The sequence below is a fragment of the Lonchura striata genome, chromosome 1 (assembly GCF_050655825.1).
Source record: "Lonchura striata isolate lonStrDom1 chromosome 1, ASM5065582v1, whole genome shotgun sequence".
Lineage (NCBI taxonomy): Eukaryota > Metazoa > Chordata > Aves > Passeriformes > Estrildidae > Lonchura > Lonchura striata.
Genome location: NC_140703.1, coordinates 73,311,884 through 73,337,789, shown reverse-complemented (window position 1 = coordinate 73,337,789; position 25,906 = coordinate 73,311,884). Strand labels below are relative to the sequence as shown.

The following is a 25,906-nucleotide window of genomic DNA, read 5'->3' as shown; positions in this document are numbered from 1 at the left end:
ATCTTTTTTTTTCTTCTCTCCTTTGCTAAGAGCCTTTCTCTTTCTTATTCCCATTTTCTCCTCTATTTTCCAACTCCTCCTTTCTCTGGACTAATGAACAGTAGACATCACAAAAATATCAAAATGGAAGAAGTGGCACCTGTGTAAAAGGTTGACATTTCTTTTCCCGAGTACCAAATACTTTCTTTCAGGCTGAAGATATACCATGTTCTTTTATGGGGAGTTGGTTCACCTGCATGAACATGCATATTCCTGCATGATGGGGCATCTGCCTGTCCCTACCTCTTCTCTAAGGAAGAAAAGTGGGACAGATCAGATCTCTGCATAAAAATTGAACAGGGCTTAGACTCTTCACCATATAGTTCTACACTGAAGTAGCATATTGTACATTTCCTGTTCCCTGCACAAACCAGACAGACCATAAACCTGTAAAAGGTGGGTACTCTGTATACTTTCTCTTTTATGTAAAATACTTTTAAGCTTTAATGAAAACCAACAGAAGCTTCTGTATGTAAACATCTCTTAGTAAGCATGGTGGAGACAAAAAGCACTAATGGAAGAAAACATAAATCAAGAAATAAACACAATGGTTCTATGTTTTACTCTCCTTGCAAAAACTTTACTCCTCACCTAAGAAGTGACCCAAGTCAAGGGAAACAAAGGGCCTGTCATGAAAAGGATATAATTTGGAGGAAGGAAGTTCCAGCTTAAGACCTGATTGGCTAGTGCAAGATAACGCTGAAACACTGAAGACATCTGAGCATTGAGGTTTTCACGTCTGCTGAATTCCTGAAGTACCTCTACTGTGAGCATGAAGATCTGCCGCAGGTCATCCTCCTGCAGTCAGGATGAACACAACACATTCAGTATCTCGCTCATTAGTGAAATGCTGATCAACAAGAAATACTTTTCCAGAGAATAAAAACTTCCAGTTTCACCCTATTTTCATTAAAATACAGGAACTACTCCAAAATTACCAGTGAGCATCCCCCCTTTTGTCAAAATTAATTCTGTTTGCAAAAACTATAAAAAAATCCTCACATAAATACAGTTGTTAAAAGATAAAAAACCAATATGTTTTTATTAAGTGGTGGAGAAGAGAGCTGGTCTTTGGCATGAAAAAAAGTTGGTAAGTTGTTCCACAACAGTTTAAAGCAATGCCTTCACTTAAACATTTCTGACTGGCCAAACAATACATCTGAGACAACCAGACTACACCATCTGCAATAATATTTTTAAATACATACATAGCTCTCCTTGGCTTTAAACCAAAGCTATATTTAAGACTATCATTGTTCCACAGAGTATTCATTTTGTTTGCAATTGGTAGCCAAGGAATTAGAGTCCAACAGCATAAAGATCAGTAGCTCTACATTCATAAAATGGGCACAAAAGGGTTGCACCTTTTTGATACAAGTTTTTAAAAAATGCATTATCAATTTTCCTGAAGTACCCAGTATCTGCATTTGCAGTATTTGCCCTATCAAATGCTTTTAGGCATACAGTGTACCTGACTGCACCTGGCACAACAAAGTACTTTTGCTTCCACGTTTCAGTTTTAGAAAGAGGTAGAGAGGTAACATATATCAATACAGAACTAGTTTACCTGAAATATACGTTTACAGTTACCATGGAACTCCATGCTTAGTCCAATGTTGCTGGTTTTACTTGAACTTGAGAACTCGCTCAACAACGCCGTTAGAATGGAACAGGCCAAAGTTTGCTATAAAAAACATAAGGGGGAATAATATAACTAAAAGATTTCCAATATGGCAATAGAACCTACAGTGTCCTTCATTTTTCTATTAGCATTTTAATATAGCTACTACTTCAGTTTCTTCTAACACAAACTAGAATAAGTCAAACTTTCGGGAAAATAGATCCTTGGATGAGCCATTTCTGGAATCATCAGGGCTCCATCCTTAAAAAAGAAATTTGAGCAATATAAAAGCTGGCATCTGTGTGATCATCATTACAAATGAAACCAACTTATTGCAAACCATTTCCCAGCCTTGCCATTTACTTTGTCTCCCTGTCCACAGGCCTTTACAGATATTAGTTTCAGGAAAGATTCACTGTCCACTAATTTTTATTGATGTAATGGTTCAGGTCACCCTGAAGTTTGTATTAGCCCTTCCTTGAATTTGCTACACTTACCATGTTGGTATTTGATCATGATTAACTTTATAGCACCAAAAATGATACAAGTTTGTCAAAAACAACAACACTGTCTACTACATCTTCTCCCTCTCTCCCCATAAAAAAAACAGGAGAGGAATTCACAGAAAGCTCCAACACTTGAAACGCCTTGGATACCGCCCTCCAAAGCACCACACTCACAAGCCTCAGAAATAACCCTTAAAACTACTCTGTTACAGTTATGGCTCTGAAGTGATATAAAAATTGGTGAGAAAAAGGCATGTTAAATTTAGAGAGACAGATTCATGAAGACTAAAGGTTTCAAGTATCTTTTTCATTATCAAAATTTAAGATACGGTAAATGAAATGCTTATCTAAAACACTACTTAAAAGCCAACTTTCTGTATGAAATACATCGCTCCAGCCTTTGTTGCTGTTTTCTGAAATATATAAAAAAAGCTCTTTTTCTTGATGCCAAAGTCCAGAAACCATCATCACCAGTTTTAATATCTTTTAACTGATCTTTGCACACAAAGAGGAGCAAGTACTGCACAGTAGAGATGCAAGTAGTACTTTAGACTTGTGCCATACACTGCTGTAACAAGCACAATAGAAAGTGTATACTGCTGAAATGAAAAGACTTTTTGTTAAAGAGATGATCTTTACAAAACTTCCAAAATTACTGGCTATCCTCCCAGACTGTTCGGAGCCAAGGTGCCAGGGATGGACAGAGGGATAGGAATTGTTAAAGGGTCATGCATGCCAGCAAGTGTCCAGGGGTTAAACAGAAATATGCACACTACCTCTGAACACCCGAAAGATTAAAGTGGAGATGATACTATTTATGCAAGCTCATACAACAGCTGAGACCAGTGCCATCCACCCACCAACTGCAACATCTTTGTTCAGAAATGCCTCTGAAGTCAGTACCTTGACCACCCCCCAGACAACTAGTTATCTTAGTCAGTAAACACTAAATTAACATTCTTACTTGCTAAGTAAGTTCCAGACAGATCAAACATAGTGGCTTTGTGATAATACACAGGTTCTCTTTCACTACGCTATAAAGCTGCATAAGCACAGCAGATCAGCATATTGCTCATCAGTTGCTAAGAAAAAGCTTTCCTATTTTAAAGAAATTATTTATTTCAAGTGGACTATTTCTCATTTACAGTCAGCTCTGTCAAACAGCACATAACACCAAAAAAGCATTTAGCCAGTGAAAACCAGCACCACAATTTAAACTACTCCAGTGAAAGTGCAACTTTGTCACTTATATAATAGAAGTATTTCTACTTAGCTCAAGCATTTAACAAATTTCAAATTTCTGTGCAAGGTATTCACACAATAAATATTTTTTTTAGTTAGAGGAAATACAGATTTAATATTAAAAAAACCAAAACCATATAGACTAGTATTGAGTATTAAATCCAACATTAAAAGTTCCATATTAAAATAATTAACCTGGTTACAAAAAAAAAAACTACTAAGATAAACCCCTCAAGTCTGACTTTAGAACAATGCTTCCGATCAGAATAGGTTTTTAAAGAAATAATGCAAAGTTTTCTCACATGACTCTCTAAATAGATTAAAATACAGGTTTTTATTTGATGGTTAAATTACAGATTCACATTTTTCAGCTCAAAGCAGCCACAACGCAAGGCCATCACTAGCTGCAATTACAAATTTGTACACTTTAATGCTCAGCAACATATCCTGATTACCAAGTGGTATCAGTGGTTCCAATAGTACAACAACCAGGCAAAAACTAAACTGCTGCTTTAGCATGCTAAGATCTAGACACTGAGCCACCATCCAGATCACCACAGGACACGCACGGCAACGATGCAGACTACCCATCATTTGCAGTTGGTTGCCAATTACTGGAAAATCAATCACCAAGTTCAAATGGGCAGGAAAATAGGAAAAGTAGTTAGTTCCCACTGTGATTACAAATACTTCATATTAGCTGAAACAGTGCCTCCCTTTCTCTCCAGTGTGTTTATATATATATAATAATTTATCCTTTCTCTTCGCAGAGTTATGTGTTACTCCATGGTAAAAGTGTGTTATAGATTTTTTTTTTTGGTGTACTTTTCTCTTGATATCAAGGAAAAATTTAAAAGGAAGGTTTAAATTTTATGACTGATGGTAAAGACATCTCTTTGAAAGGGTAAAAAGCAATGGGTACAGGTAGGCTGACTGAATCTGCAAAGCAGCTTGAGCACTGACCTATCCTCCTGACTTCAATGAGAGCTAGTTCAGATAGTTCTGGGACATCAGTACCCGCTTTGAGCATGACAGGAGAAAAATGTTACTAGATTTGCACACTTATTCCATCCAGCAGGCTAGCTCACAGCAAATAAACAGTGCACCCCAGTGCTCTACTCTCTCCTACTGAATTCCCAGCATCCCATCAACTTCCTTAACTTGGTATTTCAATATCTGGAGTGCAAATCCTGCCCCATTCCCTCACCATCCCAAGGGCCTCGTGCAATATTTGCACATCCATACACTTCTGTTGCCACCTGTGTCTGTGCTTACTCCTTGCATCCATAAGGAATTGTTAGCGCTCCTGTATATCCAGGTCACAAGGGCAGGAGAAGACCAAAGAGAAGATTGGCCAGTAATTTCAAATTTACTGCAACAACCGGTTGAGGTGAGATGGCTTGAGACTGGTTTTCTAGAAGGCAGGTGCCAGCTCCATGAGTTTAGCTTCCAGACAAGAGCAGAGTAACAGATCAAGATCATAACCTGTCCTTGCAATGTCAAGTATTTGCACAGATATTTCCAAAACCACCAATTCCCAAAACTGCCATAAGGCAATAGGAATTTATACAGACTACTGTCCGTAGCAGTGAGATGGCTATTTTCACGAGTATTAACAAATTATTAGCTGCCATCTATTAAACTTTCCTGAATACACAGTAATATTTCAGAAACACTGGAATAAAGCTCAAGTGAATTTTGCTAAAAATAAAATTTGATTTTCATAAAGTAATTATTCTGAAGGTTAACTACTAATATTTTGAATTACATTTTTTAATATACAGATACATCTGGTATGAAGACACTAAGTACATCAACATAAATATTATCACAAGAAAGATTTCAAAAATCTGAAACCAAACAATTTCAGAGAAACCAGTACTGGTGTGCTATGTGAACTAAAATTTCTTCCTCTTACACATAAGAAATTGAATACAACTAACACATACAAAATGCTAGGGTGGAGGGTTCTGGGGGTTTTGTGTTTTGTTTTTGGGATGGGTTTTTTTTTAGTTGGTTTTTCTTGTTATTGTTGGTTTTGGTTGATTTGTTTGTTTGTTTTCTGGTGGGAATTTTTTGGGTCTTTTTTAAAGGGTTTTTTTTAAGGTTTTTGCCACACCACAGAAGAGATTAACAATGCAAGTTAGTAATACCACACTGTAATAAGTAGAAAATGCACGTGACTCTGGGCATCATATTAAAAGCCAGATCTGAATGTCTATTGTGCAGCAATGCCATTAACTTCATACCAGTAAGAGTACACCTCTGAACCTAGTTTGACTCACTCCCTAGCAATTTCACTAGTTCTGCCACAAGTACATACCCAAACAATAAGCCCATCTAACAAAATAAAATCCTCCTCTTGTTGAGAGAGAGCACTGCCTCTGAGAATAGCTTGGCACTCACCCCAGTTAGCTTTATTACCAGGAATAAACTTTATGAAAGATCGCTATACATAAAATAGACTCTCAGCTGCTCAAACAGAAGATCAATGGGACTTGTGATAAGAGATTAACTTGGCAATCAGATACCCAGTAGTAACATCGTTTTAGTGGTTTTCTTTTTAAATTTCTTTAATAAAACAAAGACACTACAGAAAGACTGTGTGTCATTTTAACTGTAAACAACATTTATATAAAATTCATAAAACGCAGATGCAAAAGGTAAATACAACTTATTCCTCCAAACGGAATGTCCCCTATAAAAGAAGCTAGAGCCATAATGTTTGAAGGGATTTCACACTTGTGCCTGGGCTGCCCATGGAATAAATGAAGTGCTTAATTTGAGGGTAGTTAGGTTACAAAGCATCTGAAAGGAAGGAGAGTTCAAATACAGCCTAGGAAAAAATGGACATGTGGTATACCAGCTCTGCAGCAATAAAGCAAACAGACAAAGCAGAATGAACTCCAATACCAAAATTGTTTCCTCATTTCAAATTCACAGCAGAGATACAGTTAGGCTGACAAAGATTTGATTAAAGAATTAATTTTACTACAAAACCTAAACTATCATGCAGTGCCTTCTGCAAGTATCATTTATATCTACAGAAAAAGCAGTAAGCATATTTAAAAGAAGAAAGATTTTGCCTGAACAGAGCAAATCGTAACATCTAACCTGTTACATTAGATCACTGCCAGCCTGAATATGCATTTAGAGGACTTTGTCTCCACATGTATAATGTAAATTCTGATACTGAAACCAAAGGGAAGCCGTGTGAAGAGTCAATAGTATTCCAAAACTACCTAAATTAACTTGCACAAGAGCAGGAAGAATTGAAGAATAAATGTATCGGAAGCAGAATTTGCTGTGTTGCTCCTAGGTGACAGAAATCTATAATGAGAATGTATCAAAAGCAATTTTACTAAGTTGTTTAAAGCAAGGCTTTTTTCATAAAAGCAATAATAGTCTTCTTCACTAGTTTCCTTGAATAAGCACAGCTGGTTTTGCTAACATTTTCAGAGTATCTAAATCTCCAGAACATAAGCTGCAGCTCCAAATTGGAAGGTTAAAAGGATGGCCAGAGGGCCAAAAGAAACATCTTTATGTACACAGAATAACTGGGCCCACTCCAACTTTTCAACTTGGGAGTACTGCAAGATGGGTGGGGGACCCAGCGGCTGAAGTGCTGGTTCCCAACCAAAGAAAACCAGAACATATTTTGAAGAAATGTAAGCAAGCACCAGGAAGAACCCACTGATTTTCATCTGTTCCCTCCCAAATGAGCCAACTGGTGGAAAAAAGCTATAGAGCAGGGATATGATGATAGGAATAGGACCCACAGCTGCAGTTCTGTGCTGTCAGCACAGAAGGGACTGGCTGAGCAGTGCACTCCTTTGCTCTCATTCCCTTTCTGCCACTGCGCAAAGACAGATGAGCAGCACCAGGTTAACACATCAGCGTTATAATGGAACAATAGGCAAGACCTTGCTTCCCTTCCTGGGGGGAACCAGCCAAACTAAGGGAAACCCCCCAGGGGTGAGCTGAGAAAGAAAAAGTCAATTCCCCTATGAATCACCATGGGCCAGAGGAAGATGATCTTGTGGCATGTGAAGCATGCAGGCTTTGGACAAAGAGAGAAGGGAAGTAGCAGCCTCTACTAATAATGGAAGAGGTCCAGGCAGAGTTTGCTGGAGCACAGGGTGCAAAACATGCTTTTCTTTGTTTCTCTGGAGACAGGCAGAGTTTTGAAGCAGAAATCAGGAGGAGAAAAAAAAGGTAATCGCATAAAAGATTTTGAAGGCCAGAAAATCATTTATAAAGGTAACATATCCTTCTCCAGGTTCTTGTCTGAATGCCACCAGTTGGATCCTCACTCCTACCACAGCTGCATGAACAAATACAGGACTTTCAATTAAACTCAAAAAACATGAATAGTTAAGACTAGCCATGCAGCTCACCATCAGCAGCACCCAGCCCTAAATATACACCATCGCAACAAGTGCTCCTTGGTGGGTAGGTGTCCTCCCTCCCCCTACTTTTCCCAGTACTCACTCCTGGTCTTTCTTGCCTGCCTCTGCCTGCCATACTGCCAGCTGTATCAAATGAGCTGCATTACACGGCTGTGTTCCACAGCAGATCTGACCAAAGTAAAAAATGAGAGACTGTGAGGGACAAGGGGCAGTTTCTAAGCAGGCTAACACAGAGATCCAGTATGTTACTGAGCACATTTATTCTGAAGAGTGGTACCTTTGAAAGGAAGAATGACTAAACACCAAGCAGCTATGGTCAACAAATGTCTTAAAGAGGCTTTTCCCCTCAGTCCTGTTAATTTGTGTGACACCGATTTTTATGTAATAAAAAAAATACATGGTGTAACACATGGAAAGGCTTAATTTCTTCTTTCCCAGTGAGTCTGTAAGGTCATAGGTGAGGGACTCTAGAGGTACAAATCTCATGAGATGGCAAAACTCAGGAAAGAAAGGGTTTGGGATGCCATACATAGAACAGGGGACCCACATCTCACCACCTGGAACATATCACCTCACTTCACAGCCCTGTCATTGAAACTGTGGCTCTAGTATGAATGTAACTGCAGCATTATCAATTTCTAGTAGTTATTAAGCAACTAACCTGGAGACTTGCATCTCTGGTAAAGCCAGCTCCCTTTCAACAAGAAAAATCTGAAAGCTGCAAATGCACCCTGATTAATTCAGCTACTAAAAAAACACATTTTAAAAGTTCTCTTATATTTCTACCACTGAGTTTTAACCTCACATGTGGAGCAGTTTCTGGATTCCTAAAATTCCCAAACCAATCTTTAACACACTAACTTAGGCTTTTATAGAGAACTTACCAGCTTAAATATCCTGGTTCACCCTCTGCTTTTTAGACTCAATATGACTCAAGGGCAAAAAGATACATAGAACAAGGTAACAACTTTATTCGACCAGAAGACACAACTTGGGGTAGACAATACACGTTTTTGTCAAAATGTGAAAGTCAGGAGAGCCTCTCCAACTCCTACACTACCACATGAAACAGTAACAGCTAGACAGGTTTTCAGAAGTAAAATTCCCTTTAAAGAATAGAAACAAAAGCTGTAAATGTTAAATAAATAAAACTATCTAGGCAGCCATTATAATGGATAGATTAACCTCAATGAAGATGAATGCCTAGAGTCTTGCTTATTAATATTTCCCACTGTTCACATGAAATCCATTCACAGAACATCCCTCAGAAGCTTTAGGTAATCTGAAGCAGCTGGATCTTCTCTCTAGCCCAACTAAGAACATTGAGAAACAGAACAACAGATTTACAAATGTTGCAAGAAAAGGAACTGTTAGGATTCCAGAGCTTTTCCAGTGAGTCTTGACAAGTCTTCTTCCATATAAAAAAAACTATGTAGGCTTCAGATATTAAGCTTTATATTAAAATACATTCAAAAAACACAGCTTCTGTTGCTTCCCAGATCCATGTCAAGTCTATAGCAGCTGGACACCTCTGCATCCACCAACACATATACTGGAAGAAATCAAGGTGTATTCCATATCTCTGTCTGGTTTTAAACAAAATCTGATTGTGTTCACATGCAGATGAGATCCTCCTCCTGGGAGGCAGTCACTTAGCTGCCAGGATTCCTGTCCTTCTGGCAGGGATGAAGGACAAATTAAATCCTTCAGCTATGCAAAAGCAGAATATTTTAACACAAGAAGAAAAGGCCAAGAAATTGAAGGCATTTATAGTTGAGAAGAACTTGTCGCACTCAATTCTCCAAAATCTTGAAATCAGTGATAGAAAACATGTATATAGAATTGTAAGATTGGCTTATGATACTGTGTCTGCTGCCAGAAACTCTGTCTCCCCAGAGAAATGAAGTTTTTGAAAACAGATCCTGAAATTGCTGTCACAGGGAGATTACAGATCTTCCTTCATGAGCACAGGGATGGCTTATATTGATAATACAGGAAGAGCCAGAAAAAACAAAACCAAGAACTCCAAAGCTAATCTTTGTCCTCCTAGAGAATTACTACCTAAACTCAATTACAAATAAATAGGCAGCCAGACTAAAAGTTTGCTTTCCCTTCTCAGACAAAGGTTTCTTCTGTGAGATTCATAAAGCACCAAATGGCAGAGACGCAGCAGCAGAAGCCAACATTCCAGTTCTAAACCTGGCTCTAACCACGCATCCTTCCCATCTCTGATGTATTAACTCTCCTTAGTGTCCTGTTATTTCCTTGACATGTACATTGTGTCCCATTATTAAAAGATTACTCAATACTAAAGCAATTTTATTGCTCTCATGACAATTCCTCTCCTTATCTTCCTTCCAACCTCGTTCTTATTTTTTCATTCTCAACAGTTCATCCATCAGTCTTGTTCATACGCCAGTTTGCCACTATGTACCTTCGTGTCCTAGCCTCATAATACATCCATCTCTTTTTAACTTATACTTGAGAAGTTGAGGTACTAAGCACATCAAATCCTGCAAAAGGACACAAACAACAGACACAACCATCTACATTCACTGCCCTCCTTATTAACCCAACTATCAAGACTTGATCCTGACAAGATATTACTCAAAGTCCCAAAGAGCTCATGAAGCAGGATTGGCTGATGATCAGAAAGTTAGCACAGACGTCTGACAGAAACCAGGGGAGGCCTGCAGGGAACAGAAAAGATTAAGTACCTACATTTTTCTTGTAAGGTAAAGATGGATCAAGAAGTTTCACAGCCAACAGGGAGGAAAAGGTAAACAAGAAGCAGACAACAGAATGCTTTGCTTTTTTAAAATGGACGCTCTCTCAGTTACTAACTGCTGTAGAAAGCCATTACCTCTGAATTGGAAGAGACCCACAAGGATCAAGTCCAACTCTTAAGTGAATGGCCCATATGGGGATCCAACCCACAACCTTGGGGGTAATTAGTACCATGGTCTAACCAATTATCAGCAGCTAAGTGCTGTTGATAGCTCTTGTTTGAGAGCTTTAAACATTTCTAAATACAAAGTGACCTGCTGCTGACTGCATGTACAGTGAACCTCAGGCAGGACGACACAAATGGATGAGCAGAAGGTCAGAGCAGAAGGCTGAGAAGGATACAGAAAGGACAAAGAGACTGGGAAAAGAACTAGGAGTCACAAAGGTATGATAAACTGCAACTTGAGCATACAAGGAGGCAAGAGTTCACACCATGGGAAAGATGTCAAAAAATGGAATTATTCCTCCCACAGAGAAGCACAGAAGACCAGAAAACATCTGCTGATCTCTTTCAATACATCCTAGTCTCTTCCATGACTTGAATTTACAATAACTAATATAAATGAATCTCCATAAACACCTGTTACAGTGCATGGCACTGTACAGAACTGCACATCTCAGATCTTGAAAGCACATCTCCCTTCAGGATGTAGGCTTCACACCATACCCTGAGGCACCCTTAGCTGAGACTCCCCACAACAGAATGGCAACTACACCACTGGGGTCCCACAAGGCCCCACAGGCGTGGCTGAATGCTACAGGGACACTAGTAAAGAAACAAAACCACCCAGCCATATTTGAAAAGATAACTAAAATAATAAAAAAATCATTGTATAAGTTATTTCATACAACCTTTCAAAGTTGTTACATATTTATACAAGAGGCATGCCCTGACTCCCTTCAGAAAGCAGTTTTGGCAGGCAACATGCTGAAACACCATTTTATTACTGCTTATTATTGCACACGCCAGTCCTGGATGCCAGTACCATAGTCTCTCTTGCAGTTAAGTCTCAGAAGATTACAAGAACATTTTCGTGAATGAGAACTGGTTTATAATATAAACCATCACATATACATGGGAGCACATGTTTATAACCAGTTTGCCAAAGACTACAAACCATACACCATGCCATACAGAAAAGATGTTTCAGCAGCACCACATGTATTTTTGGTTGTTTTTTTTTTTCTAGTAAGTCTTATTAGCACACCAGAATAGAAAACATTATATATCCTAGACATTTTCAATACCATTCTTAAAGCTTGAGCACAAATATTTTGGAAAAACTATGGAGAAATTCATACTTGTGAAGAGGGGGAAATAAAGGGAAATGAAAAACTGAGCTCAATTTGGCAGTGAGCTGAGCTTGGAGAAGAGTACCCTTTCCCCCTGCCAGAGCTCCTCTGCAACATGCTCTGCTCTGCAGCATGCCCAGGATGATATGTTTGGAGCAGTCAGCCTTAGCTTGCTGTATGCTGTGGTCAGGGAAGTGTGTCTATGGACAGTGCATGCACAGAATACAACTGCACAAGTTGGACTGTGCATTCCTTAGTTCAAAGTCCATGTTTCTATTTAGGCCACTTTTGTAGCTTTATGCAAAGATCCTACAAACTACATGATTACACACAGTCGTGCATAAAACTTGAAAACCTCAGCTGTAACTCCGTTGTAAAAACCAGGCTATGTTTCCTGGAAAAAAGCATTAACTCAGTTCTTCTTAACAAATACCCACTTTTATCCAAATTATGCAGAATCAAAAGGCTAAAATGATTTACTTAAGGTAAATGACTGTGAAATTAAGTTTTACAAGACTAAATGAAATTTCCATACCCTGAAGCAATACTACTTGTTGCTCAGAGGTGACACACTATTTTTAGGACTATGACATGAGCTGGATTACTTCTAGTACACTTTGACTGAATTTTCAGAGTTAAACATTTGCCATTCCTATCTATGTGGTACAACTGCTGCTCTAAATGCTCAGCAGTGTAATGAGCCAGTTCTCTCAAGGTTTGTTTTTTTTTTGGTTTTTTTTGAGAAAAGTTTCAGTTAAAGTTTCAGCATGGAATCTATATACGCTTTGATTTTCATCTGGTAGGAGAAAAAATCACCTCTCTTCAAGCTCTAGTTACATGCCTCTATTATGACCTAGTCTAAACTTATCCTCTGGCATAGCAAACGGAATTTCACTAAATGCATAGATAGATATTGGACACCTTGTTTCCACTTTGAGCTCAGTATCGAAGGTAACACTTACCCCTAGTAGTATGACATTAAATCAAGAGTAAGTTTTGTATTTCCATTCCATGTTTTACTTCCTCACACCCCTTTCTCTCCACCTACTGTCTCCCAAAGAACAGCAGAGGCCTATGCCTCCCGCTTGCAGTCCATTTCAACAGCTGAGCTGCAGCAGAGTGCAGCCCTTCACAGATGGAAGGGGAACAGAGTATGCAAAGAACCTCCCAGCTAAAGGAAGATCTTGCTATTAGATTAATAAAAACCAGAGGAAAAAAGAAAACAAACAAATAATATTTTTTTAAAAACACACCAAAAAAACCATGGAAAACAAACCACCAACCCACAACTATGGCATTTAAAGCAGCTATTCAGAAAAACATTACCTAAAAATATGGTCTCCTTGTGTACCGAAGTATGTATACACATACTACTCCTAGTCCCAAAACATTAAAAATCTCCAATTTGGTAAATGATTGGACAGTTAGCAACTTAATGACTAATTGTATAAGCAAAGTATAAAATATTTTATAGCCACTAAGTATATAACATAAGTTGCTGATACAGACTGCTTAACAAGAAAAAAAAAGTAAGTACTCACCACAGTGGGGTTACCACTGCTGATCAGCTGGCTGACTTCATGAAAAATGCTCTTGCAGTCGATTGATTTGTCTAATGATCCCCGTTTCACTATCACCGCTACTGCTAATAAAATCTGCTCCCGAACATACTTTTGAAGGCTGTGAACAACATTGCACAAATATATTTGCAAGTAATTCTAGACATCAATGCTCAATAAAATTTTAGACACATTTATTTTTCAAATATCTTGTGTGAATTCATAAGGGAAAGCTGACAGAAGTTAACTGCTAAGACTAGAAGACAAATTATTTTTAAAATGATCTTGCACTGCTACCCAGGGAAACAAAAATGATAGCCCAGACTTTGTGCAGAAACCTAGATGTTCAGAAGTGTGTTTTCTGTACTTACTTAGGCCTCTGTAAGACATAGGTTAGAAGGAATGTTCGCAGTGACTCAATGCTAGCTTTTTCCAAGAGAATCCATTCTCTTACAACTGCTTCCATTATCGCTGTAGCAGCTTGAAAAAGGACATAGTCCACTTTACTAGTTTCTGTGGGAAATAACAAAGGTAACTTGAGTATTAGGAAACATGTATTCAGCTTGAAGGTGTTTCCAACAAAAAAATTAATGGAACTTACTATCATTTGTTATTAAATAGAATATTGTTGCTATGAAAACAGAGAAGGAATTTACAACTCAAAAGGGGGAAAAATAATCAATAACCCAATTATTGAATTGTCCAGTATTATTCAAGTCAATGACCTAGGAGAAAAGTTGTCTGCACTAGGAGGCCAGTTGAAAAAACAGGAACAAGAATGCTAACACAATAGGGGAATAAAATAAACAAGATTAATCTTGCAGGCATATCAAAGCTGAAAATTTCTGTGTTTGCCTTTGAAACAAATAGTGCATAAAAGTACATGTATTTCATGGGTAATAAAAAGAAGCAAATCCACTTACACTTAAAAGTAATATTTGTGCTTAACTATCCAAGCAAAAATTTTACACCATGGTGTATTTAAAGTGTTCTACATGATGTTCAAGTTTCCAGATTTATTTTGAGTTAACCAAAATGACCACAGTGTAGGAATCATTTGCCATTATCATCTAAATATGGGATTACTATATTTACAGATGCACTAAGGAAAGTATAAAAGTATATTCTGGAGAAAGGTTAACAGTTTGGGCGATTACAAAATACAATTTAAAGAGAAATGCCAGAATATGAATATAATTTCTATGATGCTAGAAAGCTACAGAGACATTTGTTGTTCTTCCTTTACTTTTAAAAATTTTAACTTGGAAATAACAGGCAATATCTCAGAAGCCAGTTTCAAAACATTCTGAGTTCTGCAGAAAGAATTTTCAGAAAGGGTGCAGCCACAGGGTGGCAAAAGCCTAAAATATGAAATAAAATTCCCAAATAAGAAGCAGAGTTTCAGCTATAGTGGTTGACCTGCCAGGACTAGAAAAATGGTGTTTGAAAAAACCTCAATCATGAGATGAAGGGCTTTAAATTATTACAAAACAAACTTTCTTGCCCCAGTTACATACACACAAGTTTATATTATAAATTTCCTTTATATGGAAGTTCTATATCAAAGACAGCAGATAGCATGCTAAAATATTTTAAAGTAATTTAATCAGGCTCCAAATCTAAACCCACAGAGGTAAACATGCTTAAATAAAAATAAACCATGTTTAAATCTACTTAGCTTAATTTGGAAAACTAAGTAACCACTCAAGTAAAGGTTAATGTGTATGTCTAACACATATAAAAACAGAGTTATTCCTGCATGGGAATTTTAATTCTGGCACTTTTACCTTGGGCCTTCAGCTTTTCTAACTGCACAAAGCTCACACACACACAAAGAAAGAGAATGTAATTTAAAAAGGACAGCATTTCCCCTTTACGCCAAGTGCCGCAGCTGCACAACTGCGATCGCTGACACACAGAGCTGCAGCCCCCAGCACAAGCCTGTGATCAGCCAGAGCACCACGATCCTCCACGGAACTTACTACAGAAAGGAAGGACAGGCTTTGCCAGTGCCCTGAACAGCTATAAGCTTACAGCAGAATGCAGAGCCTTGTGCTTCCTGGCTTCAACCTCAGGTTTCTAAAGAACATAGTAGTGGCTGTTCCCCTTTTCCATATGCTCACCTTCTCCATTATTCTCCCTGTGTCATTCCCACACTTTTCTTTCCACAAATGACATCATCCTTGTCGTCTCACTCTACCTCCATTCCAACTCCTGTCTTGACCATTTTTTTCCTGTTTCTTTTAAAAGCCATTTACTTGGTCTTCTGGTTACAGCCCATCCTTCCTGTACATATCCCTTCTGTAGACTTGAAGTCTTTTATTTTTCATCATGAACAGCTTCTTTCCCTTCCTGGTTCCTGATTTCACAATTCCTGCTTCTTCTTCCTCAACTCCCAAATCTTAACTATGTGTTCTCTGTCCATACTGTACAGATACTTACTGAGGAAGCACAGAGTTTTGAAAAAGTCTCTAAGTTCCAGGTCTCAGCATTATAACTGCTTACATTTCCATGAAATACCTGCCCCATGTGGAAACATGATGCATTTTCAATGGTGGCAGCATATGAACAGTTTAAGGATGTAATATATCTAGACATCCAAAAAGTATTAAAATCAGCATCATATTCCATTCAACCAACCACATTTAAGATTTCATGAGATTTCATTATTTATTTCTGATTGATGATGAATGCATCCTTAGATCCAAATGGTCTGTAAACAAACTTACTTAAGTATGTTTTTGCCCACCCTATTTTCTCTAAAAATCAAAGTGAAAACAAGAAGCATCAATATTGCTGACCCATCAAGCAAAAAGTGTGATTGCAGTCTTCCAAACCAGGTGGAATACTACTATAATATACTAAACCCAGAAGAAACCCATTTGTAGAGATAAAATTTGGTGTGGAGTGGGTGTAAGAAAGGAAGCACATCTTGGTCTAGATATCACAGTGTAACATAGCAGCAGGACTGCAATACTGACATCATAATATTAATGAATTCTAAGTCTCTAATCCAGTAAATTTATAAATAACTGTTAAAAAATATTGGAGAATTAAGTATGAAAATAATATTTTCAACATAATTATAATATTTCTCTGTTCATTCTTTAAAAGAATCTCCCCCATCAGGTCGCAGAGTCAGTTTACATAGAAATTTCCCCTCACCTGTCCCCAGCACTCACATCTGGTCAATACTACAGTGCTGAGCAGCAATCTTAAATATTTACTGCCCCTGTAATTTTCAGATTTAGCTGCCAAACTCTAATAAGTCTCTATAGCACCTGTAAAAACATTTATCCTTTATAACTTGCTACCCAACCACATTTAGAGCACTTCCATTAAAATCAAAGAAATTTCTGATGAAGGGTGGTGCCTTTTGCCACAGGTATAATCACACAAAATTTCAAATCAATACTGTCTTGCTTCTACCAAGTGGGCAGATATTTTCTAGCTTTTTCCTCTTTTTCCTCCAGCTGGGCTGTCAACAGCAACTAAGTTGTTCAACTAGAAATAAACACTCATTTCAGCACCAATGCAAAATCTGGTAGAAGTGCATAAAACTGCATCGTTGGCTGATTTAATGGGAAGCAAGCACAAAGCCAAGCAACCACTTTACTGACAGCTGCACAAACTGCACAGATTAGACAGTATTACAGTAATCATGTTGCAAAGGAAATCTATTAAATCAGTTTAGGAACTTAGCCACATGAAGTTACACCTTACAGCTTTGAAACTGACAAAACAAAAAAGGACAGTAATCGGTTTCATGCTCCATCAAAAAGTAACCCTCATTAAAATCAAAACTCATGTTCACAGTACCAGCTGCAAAAGAACAGCACAGTTCCAGTTGTAAAAGAATGTACACACCTAAATTCATTTATTGAAACTTACCCAAAATATGTTTGCAAACAGCAAATGGTGATTTTGATTTTCTAAATGATAAGAATATGTGCTCAGCATGTTGGCGTTGTTCATTGTTGACCATGGAAGGTGGTGCCTGAAAAAAAAGTTTTTCAAGCATTGATCAAAAATATACTAAAAACAATGTCATGTCAATGTCATGAATGTCAAACACATAAATGTTTGCCTTGTTAAACACCAAAACCCAATATCTCTTGGCAAAACTGCTTGCTCTCAGGCATTACCTTTTCTTATCTACCACTCTGCATTTACATTGCATGCACATAGGTGTGAATATCAAGGTATCAGGCAGAGAGTGAGTAATTTAAGTATAGTTTTTGAACAATATTTCTGAAGAAAGTTAGACATCAGATCTAAATTCAAACCAATTCTTTTTCTACTCAGACCAAAAATACCACTGCACATCACTAAATAATGCTAAGCATGCTCACAGTCCTGGAAGCAAAGTACTATTTTTTTCTTTAGTTCAACATTTGTTTTAAAATATTCAGTTGTATAATAAATTCAGGAGATTTAGAAATTACTACAGATATGTTCTGAAATAAAGTATATACCAGGAACATACTACCCTCTAGTGTTTAATATTAAAATTGACATCCTGAGGACTGATGTGATTGAAGAGACAAGTATTTGGAATGGCTATGGTGGTTCATCAACTTACACCCATCCCTATATACACCCACCCCATTACATCTTGGGCACCTTGGCTGCTCAGGTAACACCTGCTGCTCTCCTGTTGAAAGCCAGCTCCAGGGAGGTTTCTACCCAAAAATCAGCTTGAGGTAAAGCATGAAACTGTGCAATAACCTGGACCCCTGTGAGGTGCCTACGGAGCACAGAGGAGCTGCCTGCACTGCAGCCTCACCTCACTGCACAAGCCCAAGACCCCACACTGACCTACAAGGTCAAAACAGCCATGCAGAAAGTATCAGCAGCTCACAGCACCACACTGCTCTCCACTTCTGCCACTAATAGTCTCTGACTTCTGCTTTTTGGGATTTATCTGTACTGCATACAGCATGAGATACTCTTGCAGGGGATTGACACCACAAAACTAATGCTAACCTTTGAGAAATGAACATGCACATATGTAGGAAGATCACATCCAAACTGCAGAGCAGGATCAAGGTGACAGCATAGGTTATTGAACTTCAGCTGAACTTCAGAACTCCACATTCCAGCCCCATCCCTAGCAGCTGGAAAAGAACATGTGTGCCCCCTATCTTTCAGTCATGGTTTATATCCACTGCTTTGAGAATAAAAACATCAAGACCAATGCTTTTAACATAAGTGAAATATTTTCCAGCAAATAAACCACAATAAATCTGATTTAATAGGTATTTCTGTGATGTAACCTCAACTCTCCTGCATGCAACAGGAGCTGTTCCTAATGGGAACAGCTGTTGGTGTTTTCTGCAGTGTGAAGGACCATCCTCCTCTGCATGGACTCTAACTACATTCACTGCAATAGAACCAGCTGTACAGAATGCCAGAAGAATATTTGTAGCAGGTTATCAAGCATGCAGGAATGACCTACACAGCAACAGCTTGATACACACTTCAGTCAGAACTGTGGCAAATAAATCAAACCAACTGAAAAAAAGGCAGTTCCCACTTTTCCCCCCAACTTTATGGGCAAGCATTTGTGCAAATGCACAGAGAACCAGACTGGGGAAGTGATTACCAAAAATCATCCCAGATTTTTTCATCTGGATCAGTTCCCAAGTCTGGTTCACCATAACCCAACACAAAGGCCTAAACCAGCACAGTATGGCATCTATTGGGTGGTGATAGCCTGCTTTTTTCCAGCACCAGTTACCATTTTAGGTGCATTTAATCTACAGCCTGTTGCTGTGCAATGCCTGGGAATAGTTTTAAGTCTGAAGAAACACCCAGCTCTGCCCAATGATAGTTCACGAGAATTAAGAATCAAATTTCTTGAGACAAGTGACTTATTTTAATAACTTTCTGCTACCAAAAGGAGAGGTCCTCCTACTCCTTTCTTGGTCCCACCTGCAAAGTCTTCTTACCTCTTTACATGATACTTTCTATCAATTAGTCCACAAAAGAAAAAGAGCATAGAGGGGAAATCCAAAGGCAAGGGGAAAGAATATTTGTTAGTCTAATAAGCATCAAAAAGCCAGACAAGTGCCAGAGCCAGTGCAATGTATGGAGAAAAGGCGTGTAGTGACATTTCCCTTTCAACACTACTGACCTTGCAGCTCAGAGCTCTGCAGTCTCATGAAGCCTCACTAATTATGGCCATGTTAGAAAGAATCCTTTGGGCGTGACAAAGTGTAAGTTTTTGCAAGCCCAGGGTCATTTATATCCACATCCTTAGAGCAAGAAGACCAGATCAGGACTACCTGATCCAAACTAATTTTGTATTAACACATTATATTTAAGTTTGCCATACAGAGATCCTATCTATTTTCACTGTTCTGTAATACTTAAGGACACCTTCAGCTGCAAACTATGGCACCACTAGAAAAACAACCAGTGAAGTTTTTTGGGAAATACCTCCTTTATGTCTATAATAACTAGAAAGGCCTCTTGCTTTATATTATTTTAGCTCTTCTACTTCTCTGAAGTCCAATTACAGAAGACATTTGACACCTTGGAAAGGCATATTGTACATCATATTCCTGTATTAATTTTTAAAATGACAATAACTTAACAATACATTACAAACTTCGAGTCTCAAAACTGTCCAGAGCAGACAAGTGCAACAGTCAAGGTTTGAACTGTACTGTAAAGCCACCAGAGGGAGCTTAAAGCTCACTTTACTGCCTTCACTGCATTCAGACAGTATTTATCTGTACAATGAAAGTAAAGCCCAGCTAGTTTTTGCTTTAAAGAAAAGGCCAGCATATACATATCCTGTGCAAATGTCACATTATAAGAACACTGGCTCAGTGAGCCCACGAGCCCTGTACTCTGGTGCCCAGCACCTCCTTGGCACAATAGGCTTAGAAACATACCCAAAGTATTCATCATGTTTGGAACGTCCCCTAGAGCACACATGCCCATTCACTGCATTCTTTGTAAATGTCTCCTTCAAACTCTTTGCTACTACCCAACTTACAAGGAATTAAAGCACCGTAAGGTAATGAGCAGGTTCTTTTGGCATACTGAAACCATTTGCAGCTAAAGCACTTTCTGTACTGTCTGACATTACTTCTAACCATCTCTTCTCTCTTTTGTCCTGCAAGTTACCTATAAAAAATTATCCTGGACAATTATCATCTTTCTGATTTTAGCATAACAAGCTACTGCCCCATAAGAAGAGAGTTCCTATGCGACACAGCATTATAAATAAAATCACAATCTTTCAACTACCAAAGCTGTCTGGATACAGAAAAGGACCAGAAGCAGCAGTGCCCATGAACAGGATCCAGCAGGACTACTGTTTCAAATGGCAGCTATCCACTCAAAGGAAAGGGAAACGGGAAAAAAGACAAGACTAGAAACACTGAAGGAGACTAGCACTAACGCTTGCAAGACTGTTAAACTTACCTGAAAGCCTGGACAACTCCTAAGAAAGTAATATAACTGCAGAAGATGGGAAACCAACTGTCATGGAAAGTACACACAGCACGAGGAAACATCTGTTGATGTACATGTGGGAAGAATAAGGGCTTTGGGATTTTCTTTTATTTTCAATAGGAGTAGTTAGATAGATGTATACAGAGGATACATCACACATGTATTCAGAAACACCTGTTTTATACAAGCATTTCCTACCTCAGTAACATACCTTTCAAAATATAGTGTAATTGTGACTTATGTGCCAGGATGGAAAGTGCCAAGAAGTTAAGGTAATAAATACAAAGAATAGATACAAAGAAAGCAAACAGGTTGCAAATACAAGACATTCATTACCACTAAAGCTGCAGTCACCCTGTATTTGCCACTAACTGGCTGAAGAAGTAGCATCACATCCACATTAGAAGTTTGATTTTTTAGCTCCTTCCTCTTATCTGAAAATACCTTTCGCTTTAAAAAAATAAATGCATCAAATTCTACCCTCCCAAGTGATTCTTTTCAGGCAGTTTCATGTCATATTCAAAATACAGCTTTTTTTGATCATATATTAGAAGTTATATTATTTTCTTAGTGGTTTTAGATCACAGAATAGAATTGCAGAATCACGTAATAGTTGGAAGGGACCTTTAAAGGCCATCTAGTCAAACCCCCCACCATGGGCAGAGACACTTTCACCTGCCACCGAACCAGGGTACTTAAAACCCCATCAAATTTGGCCTTCAACATTTCCAGGGATGAGGCATCCACAACTTCTCGGGCCACATGTGGTGAAGCACTGAGGCCTCTTCAATACGTTCAACACCTTGTTGAAGTTGATTGTTTAGTAGTTTCTTCTACTACCAATGTGGGTTCCAGAGAATATTTTACTTAAGGCTTACTTAAGACTCTGATAGTATTCTTAAAAGTAAGAACTTCTACCATTCAAGTGACAACGTTATTATGAAAATCAATAACAGACTTGTTTTTAATTTAAATATTAGTTAACCAGCTTGCATTAGTACTTCTGCATCAAAATTTTGCTAAGAAAAATCCCGGCCACAATCAAATATAAACATAACTAAGGATGGGGTGAGCAGCATTCATTCCTTTCAGGGAAAAAAAACCAAACTTGTCAAGACAAAATTTGATTTTTTACTTTTGCTATGGCAAGACAGCACTGAATACAACCAAAGTCAGCATCTTCCTACAATTACACTGGGGGAAATCTGCAAATTAGCATGTCACAAAGAACAGTCACACACTCCTCCAGACTTCACTGCTTGGGAAAACATAGAGAGTACACTGGAGTGTTTTAAGCTGACGCCCATAGTATTCCCACCTACCAAAAAGGTACCTATGAACAGCACAGCCTAAACACTAGGAGGATTATGGAAAGGCAAACATGCCTACTAAGAGAATTTTCTTGGTAAAAGGAAGAAAAAAAAGGATCAAATTGCCAAGCCGAGTAGGAGCCCTTCTTGCCAAAGGCAATGTTTATGTCTGCAAGTGAAGTACATTACAAACTTGACAAGAGCAGAAACAAAAATCTGATACTTCTATTGAAGTGTGATTTCATAAAATTCATACACACTCTCCAAACCACACTTCCCAAATATGTATGGGAATTATGCCTTTCTTGCAGTCAAAAGGTACAACAAAACTGTTCCCAAACTCTGGTCTGTGGGCCACTCTTGGCTTGTGAAAACGCAGTTCAAGACATTTTTGTTTTTCAGAATGGTGTCTAGAGTCTGTGCTGCAGAAAGCCTAGGAAACCCAAGGGGGAAGATCTTAGGAAACAGATCTCTGTCAATATACAAGGATAAGCAAAAGCCACCACAGATGGCAATGGCACTGCTGGGTCTGGACTTTGCTGACAGCCACCATCAGGCAAAACATGCTCAGAAAAGCAGGGAATAAAGGAAGCCCAGATGGTTTGCCAACCTGTCCCAGCAGGCAGGGAAGCCAAGTAATAGTGAGGCATATGCAAAAGAGAAAGATCATGAGTGAACTTGAGAACCATGTGCAGGGGAACACCATGTGATGGTGATAACATAGCTGAGGAGTAAAGGCAAAAAATAGAATGAGAAAGAGAAAAAACGGGAGAAAATAACCCAGGAGCAAGCAATAATTTTTAACTAGTACACATACTGCATTTAGTACAGCTAAATATATTACTCCATCCATGTAAGCAATTGTTACAGCTGCAACATAACTAAATAATCAAAAGTCATTCAATTTTAAATTAATATGCTCCTCCTCTACCAAGATGACCAAAACCCACTAAAAACAGACTTCTGTATCTTAAATAACAAAAATACCTTGAAAGAATTACTCCCCAAAATAGTTCTGCTGTATAAGCAATTTATACAAAAGAATCAGACCCAGAATAAGATTTCCAAGTTTAACTCTGCCAAAGTCATATCAAGCAACATGCCCCAGACTGAATTACCCTGACTTTTGTGAAGTCAAGCCATAACAAGTCCCCATTCCACTTTTAACAGTAACACTTTTCAAGTGTTTTCAAATAAGTTTTTCCTACAATATATCACAACACATTCAAAAACTTATTAAATTTATATATTTATAAATTTATGTATTTATAAATTTAGCTTATTAAAGTAGCTAATTGAAGAGATTAAATGTAGTAATCAGACACAGAGAACTGAACAATTAGCCACACTTCTGTTTTTAGCTATTCACCCTACTTCTTTAGCAGACACTAATACCTAATGATGCAAAGATGTCTTGTCCTCTCATGAAGTAGATGCCACAAAATAACAATTCAGACGAGATGAAGATGCTCAGCTCTGCAACTACTTTACAAATAGATCAGATGTTCCAGCTTTGGGCACAAGGCCAGAAGGAACTGAAAACAACTGATAACAACAACAGCTTCTGCTGTCCCAGACAGATCTGTCACGACATGACTGCCTAGCTTTGAGTAAGAGTTACTACAGAAAATTTAGCTGGCACAAAAAACATCTCCAACTACGTTCCAACAACTTCCTTTCCACTTACTATTTTGAATAATCATTTAAATTACAGCAGTGACTCAGCCTCCAATTCAAAGGATACTCAAAATTATTTTGAAGATTGGCAAGAAAGATGCAATATATAACTTCCAACCAGAACTGCACTAGAGACAACATGGTGGAGATTTAACTTTCTGAACAAAAACTTGCTTTGATTTTAAAAAAGTCTTCTCCAAAAGTAATTATGACTTGAATTATTTAAACCCCAGAGTGCCCAGTATTTTTCAGTATATATTTGGAACAAATGTGTGACTGCTGGAAGAATTGCCTCCTACACACCTACTCACTCACATCTTGCTTTCATGCAGAAACTTAACAATAGGGAAAAAAAATTTCTCCTCATGAGCTTTTGCTTTAATAACATATTTCAGATTCAAAATATAAGTCTTTTGCAAGTAAATCAGGAGCCAAATTGTGGTTTGTAACAAGAACTATTCTCAGTTTAGTAATGTTATTGTATAAGATACTATATATATACACATTAACTGACTAAAGAGCCAAAGTAAATCATTACCATCAATAACAAAATATTTTCTTAGACAAGACTTCTCTCCAAGGCAAGCAGCAGACACTACTGAGATTTTACTTCCCTGCTAACAATTTGATCCACAAATATAGACTATTAAAGGCTCTCCACTGAAATTACCCTTCATTTATGTGCACAATACAGCTAAATCTAAGAAAGATCCCATAATGGATATTTAGCCTACAGTAGTCTGGCTGTTGACAGTGAGAAGATGAATGCTGACATGACGTTACAATTAAGACCCTTCAATTAACTGTTATTTATTTTCTAATCTCTACATTCACTGTTCTAACATTTCAAAGCACAAATGAGGTCTGACCTACAGTTCTGTTTGGCAAAATAAAACTTTTCTAAAACATCTGACTGACTGATGGCAATGGGAAAATTCACACAGTCCCTTGAAGTCAGTAAGATCCAACAAAGCAACAAGATGTCAATCCATGTATGCCAGAGAAAGCTCAATCAAGACAGAAAGTGTGACTCACTATGTAAGAGGACCAAAATAAGAATAACACCATAACTACACAGAACAGTTACAGAAAAATTCACAGTTCCAAATATTTTCAAAGCTTTTAATGTTAACAAATAAAATCAACCCACTCTGACTTCAGTAAAAATGGCACATCACAATTGTAGTAGCACAGGAACCCTAAAAATATGTTACTAAAGGATACAAAAAGTCAAAGTGCCTTTACAACAACTGCATTCAAGCCTCATGTCCTCCTCTCCTGTTTCCTTTCATTGTGTAAAAGCAAAATCTCCCTATTAAGAGATGGGAGATTCAGCAGAAAATAACCCCCCATGCATTCTAGCTACTCCTCAGGTATCACAGGGCTAGTGGTGGCTGGCCTTAAATTCTGAGTGACACCCAAGTTTGGCAATCTGACCATCTCCTGGAGCTGGAGTGAGCTTGGCCTCCTTATCCTGAAGCAAGAAAGAGAAGAGTTAGTGGAAATGAACTGAACTTCTCCCTCAGCTCCCACCAACTCCAGATGCTTCTTTCCCCACAAAGAGGCATGGAAGATACATGGGTAATAGGTAGAAAGGAATCTCAGCACCAACACACACCACAAACCTCACTGCAGGGTGGACTATCCCCACGGCAGGTCCTGGTTCTCCAGCAAGAGATAGGATCCTAGCCTAGCCACAGCCTCTGAAACCCTGATTGCAACTCAGTCATAAAATTCAAGTGGCTCACCTCTGTATTGCTCATTTCTGTGCCTGTAAGACAGCACAGACACATCTTTTTAAGAAAACAGTGACTTTCAATACAAAGTTTGAAGAAAAAAAGAACCATTGTGATCAATATTCTACTAGATAGGAGATCATAATGCTGGTAATGGCAATACTCGTTTTCCAAAGTTCATAATTTGAGATGTACACAACATATGACCCATTTATCAGGCTCACAATACATCAAATACAGTCAGCATCTGCTCTCCTTCT

The 25,906-nt window shown here is 38.1% G+C and overlaps 1 protein-coding gene across 5 annotated transcripts in view; it reads right to left on the bottom strand.

The window, feature by feature from the left end:
* XPO4 (exportin 4) overlaps positions 1-25,906 on the bottom strand; it is a 72,856-nt gene that overhangs the window by 34,582 nt on the left and 12,368 nt on the right. Inside the window, exons 1-6 of one of the 5 annotated variants that reach the window (XM_077781468.2) lie at positions 21,135-21,170; positions 17,348-17,453; positions 13,828-13,969; positions 13,439-13,577; positions 1,607-1,723; positions 684-837 (exon numbers count right to left, since the gene is read on the bottom strand). In XM_077781468.2, the coding sequence (XP_077637594.1) occupies positions 684-837; positions 1,607-1,723; positions 13,439-13,577; positions 13,828-13,969; positions 17,348-17,441 (646 nt within the window). In that variant the 5' untranslated portion in view covers positions 17,442-17,453; positions 21,135-21,170. Of the gene's footprint in view, positions 1-683; positions 838-1,606; positions 1,724-13,438; positions 13,578-13,827; positions 13,970-17,347; positions 17,454-18,442; positions 18,663-21,134; positions 21,171-25,906 lie in introns of those variants that run through there. The other 4 variants (XM_085580583.1, XM_077781467.2, XM_085580598.1 and 1 more) reach the window with 4 other exon arrangements.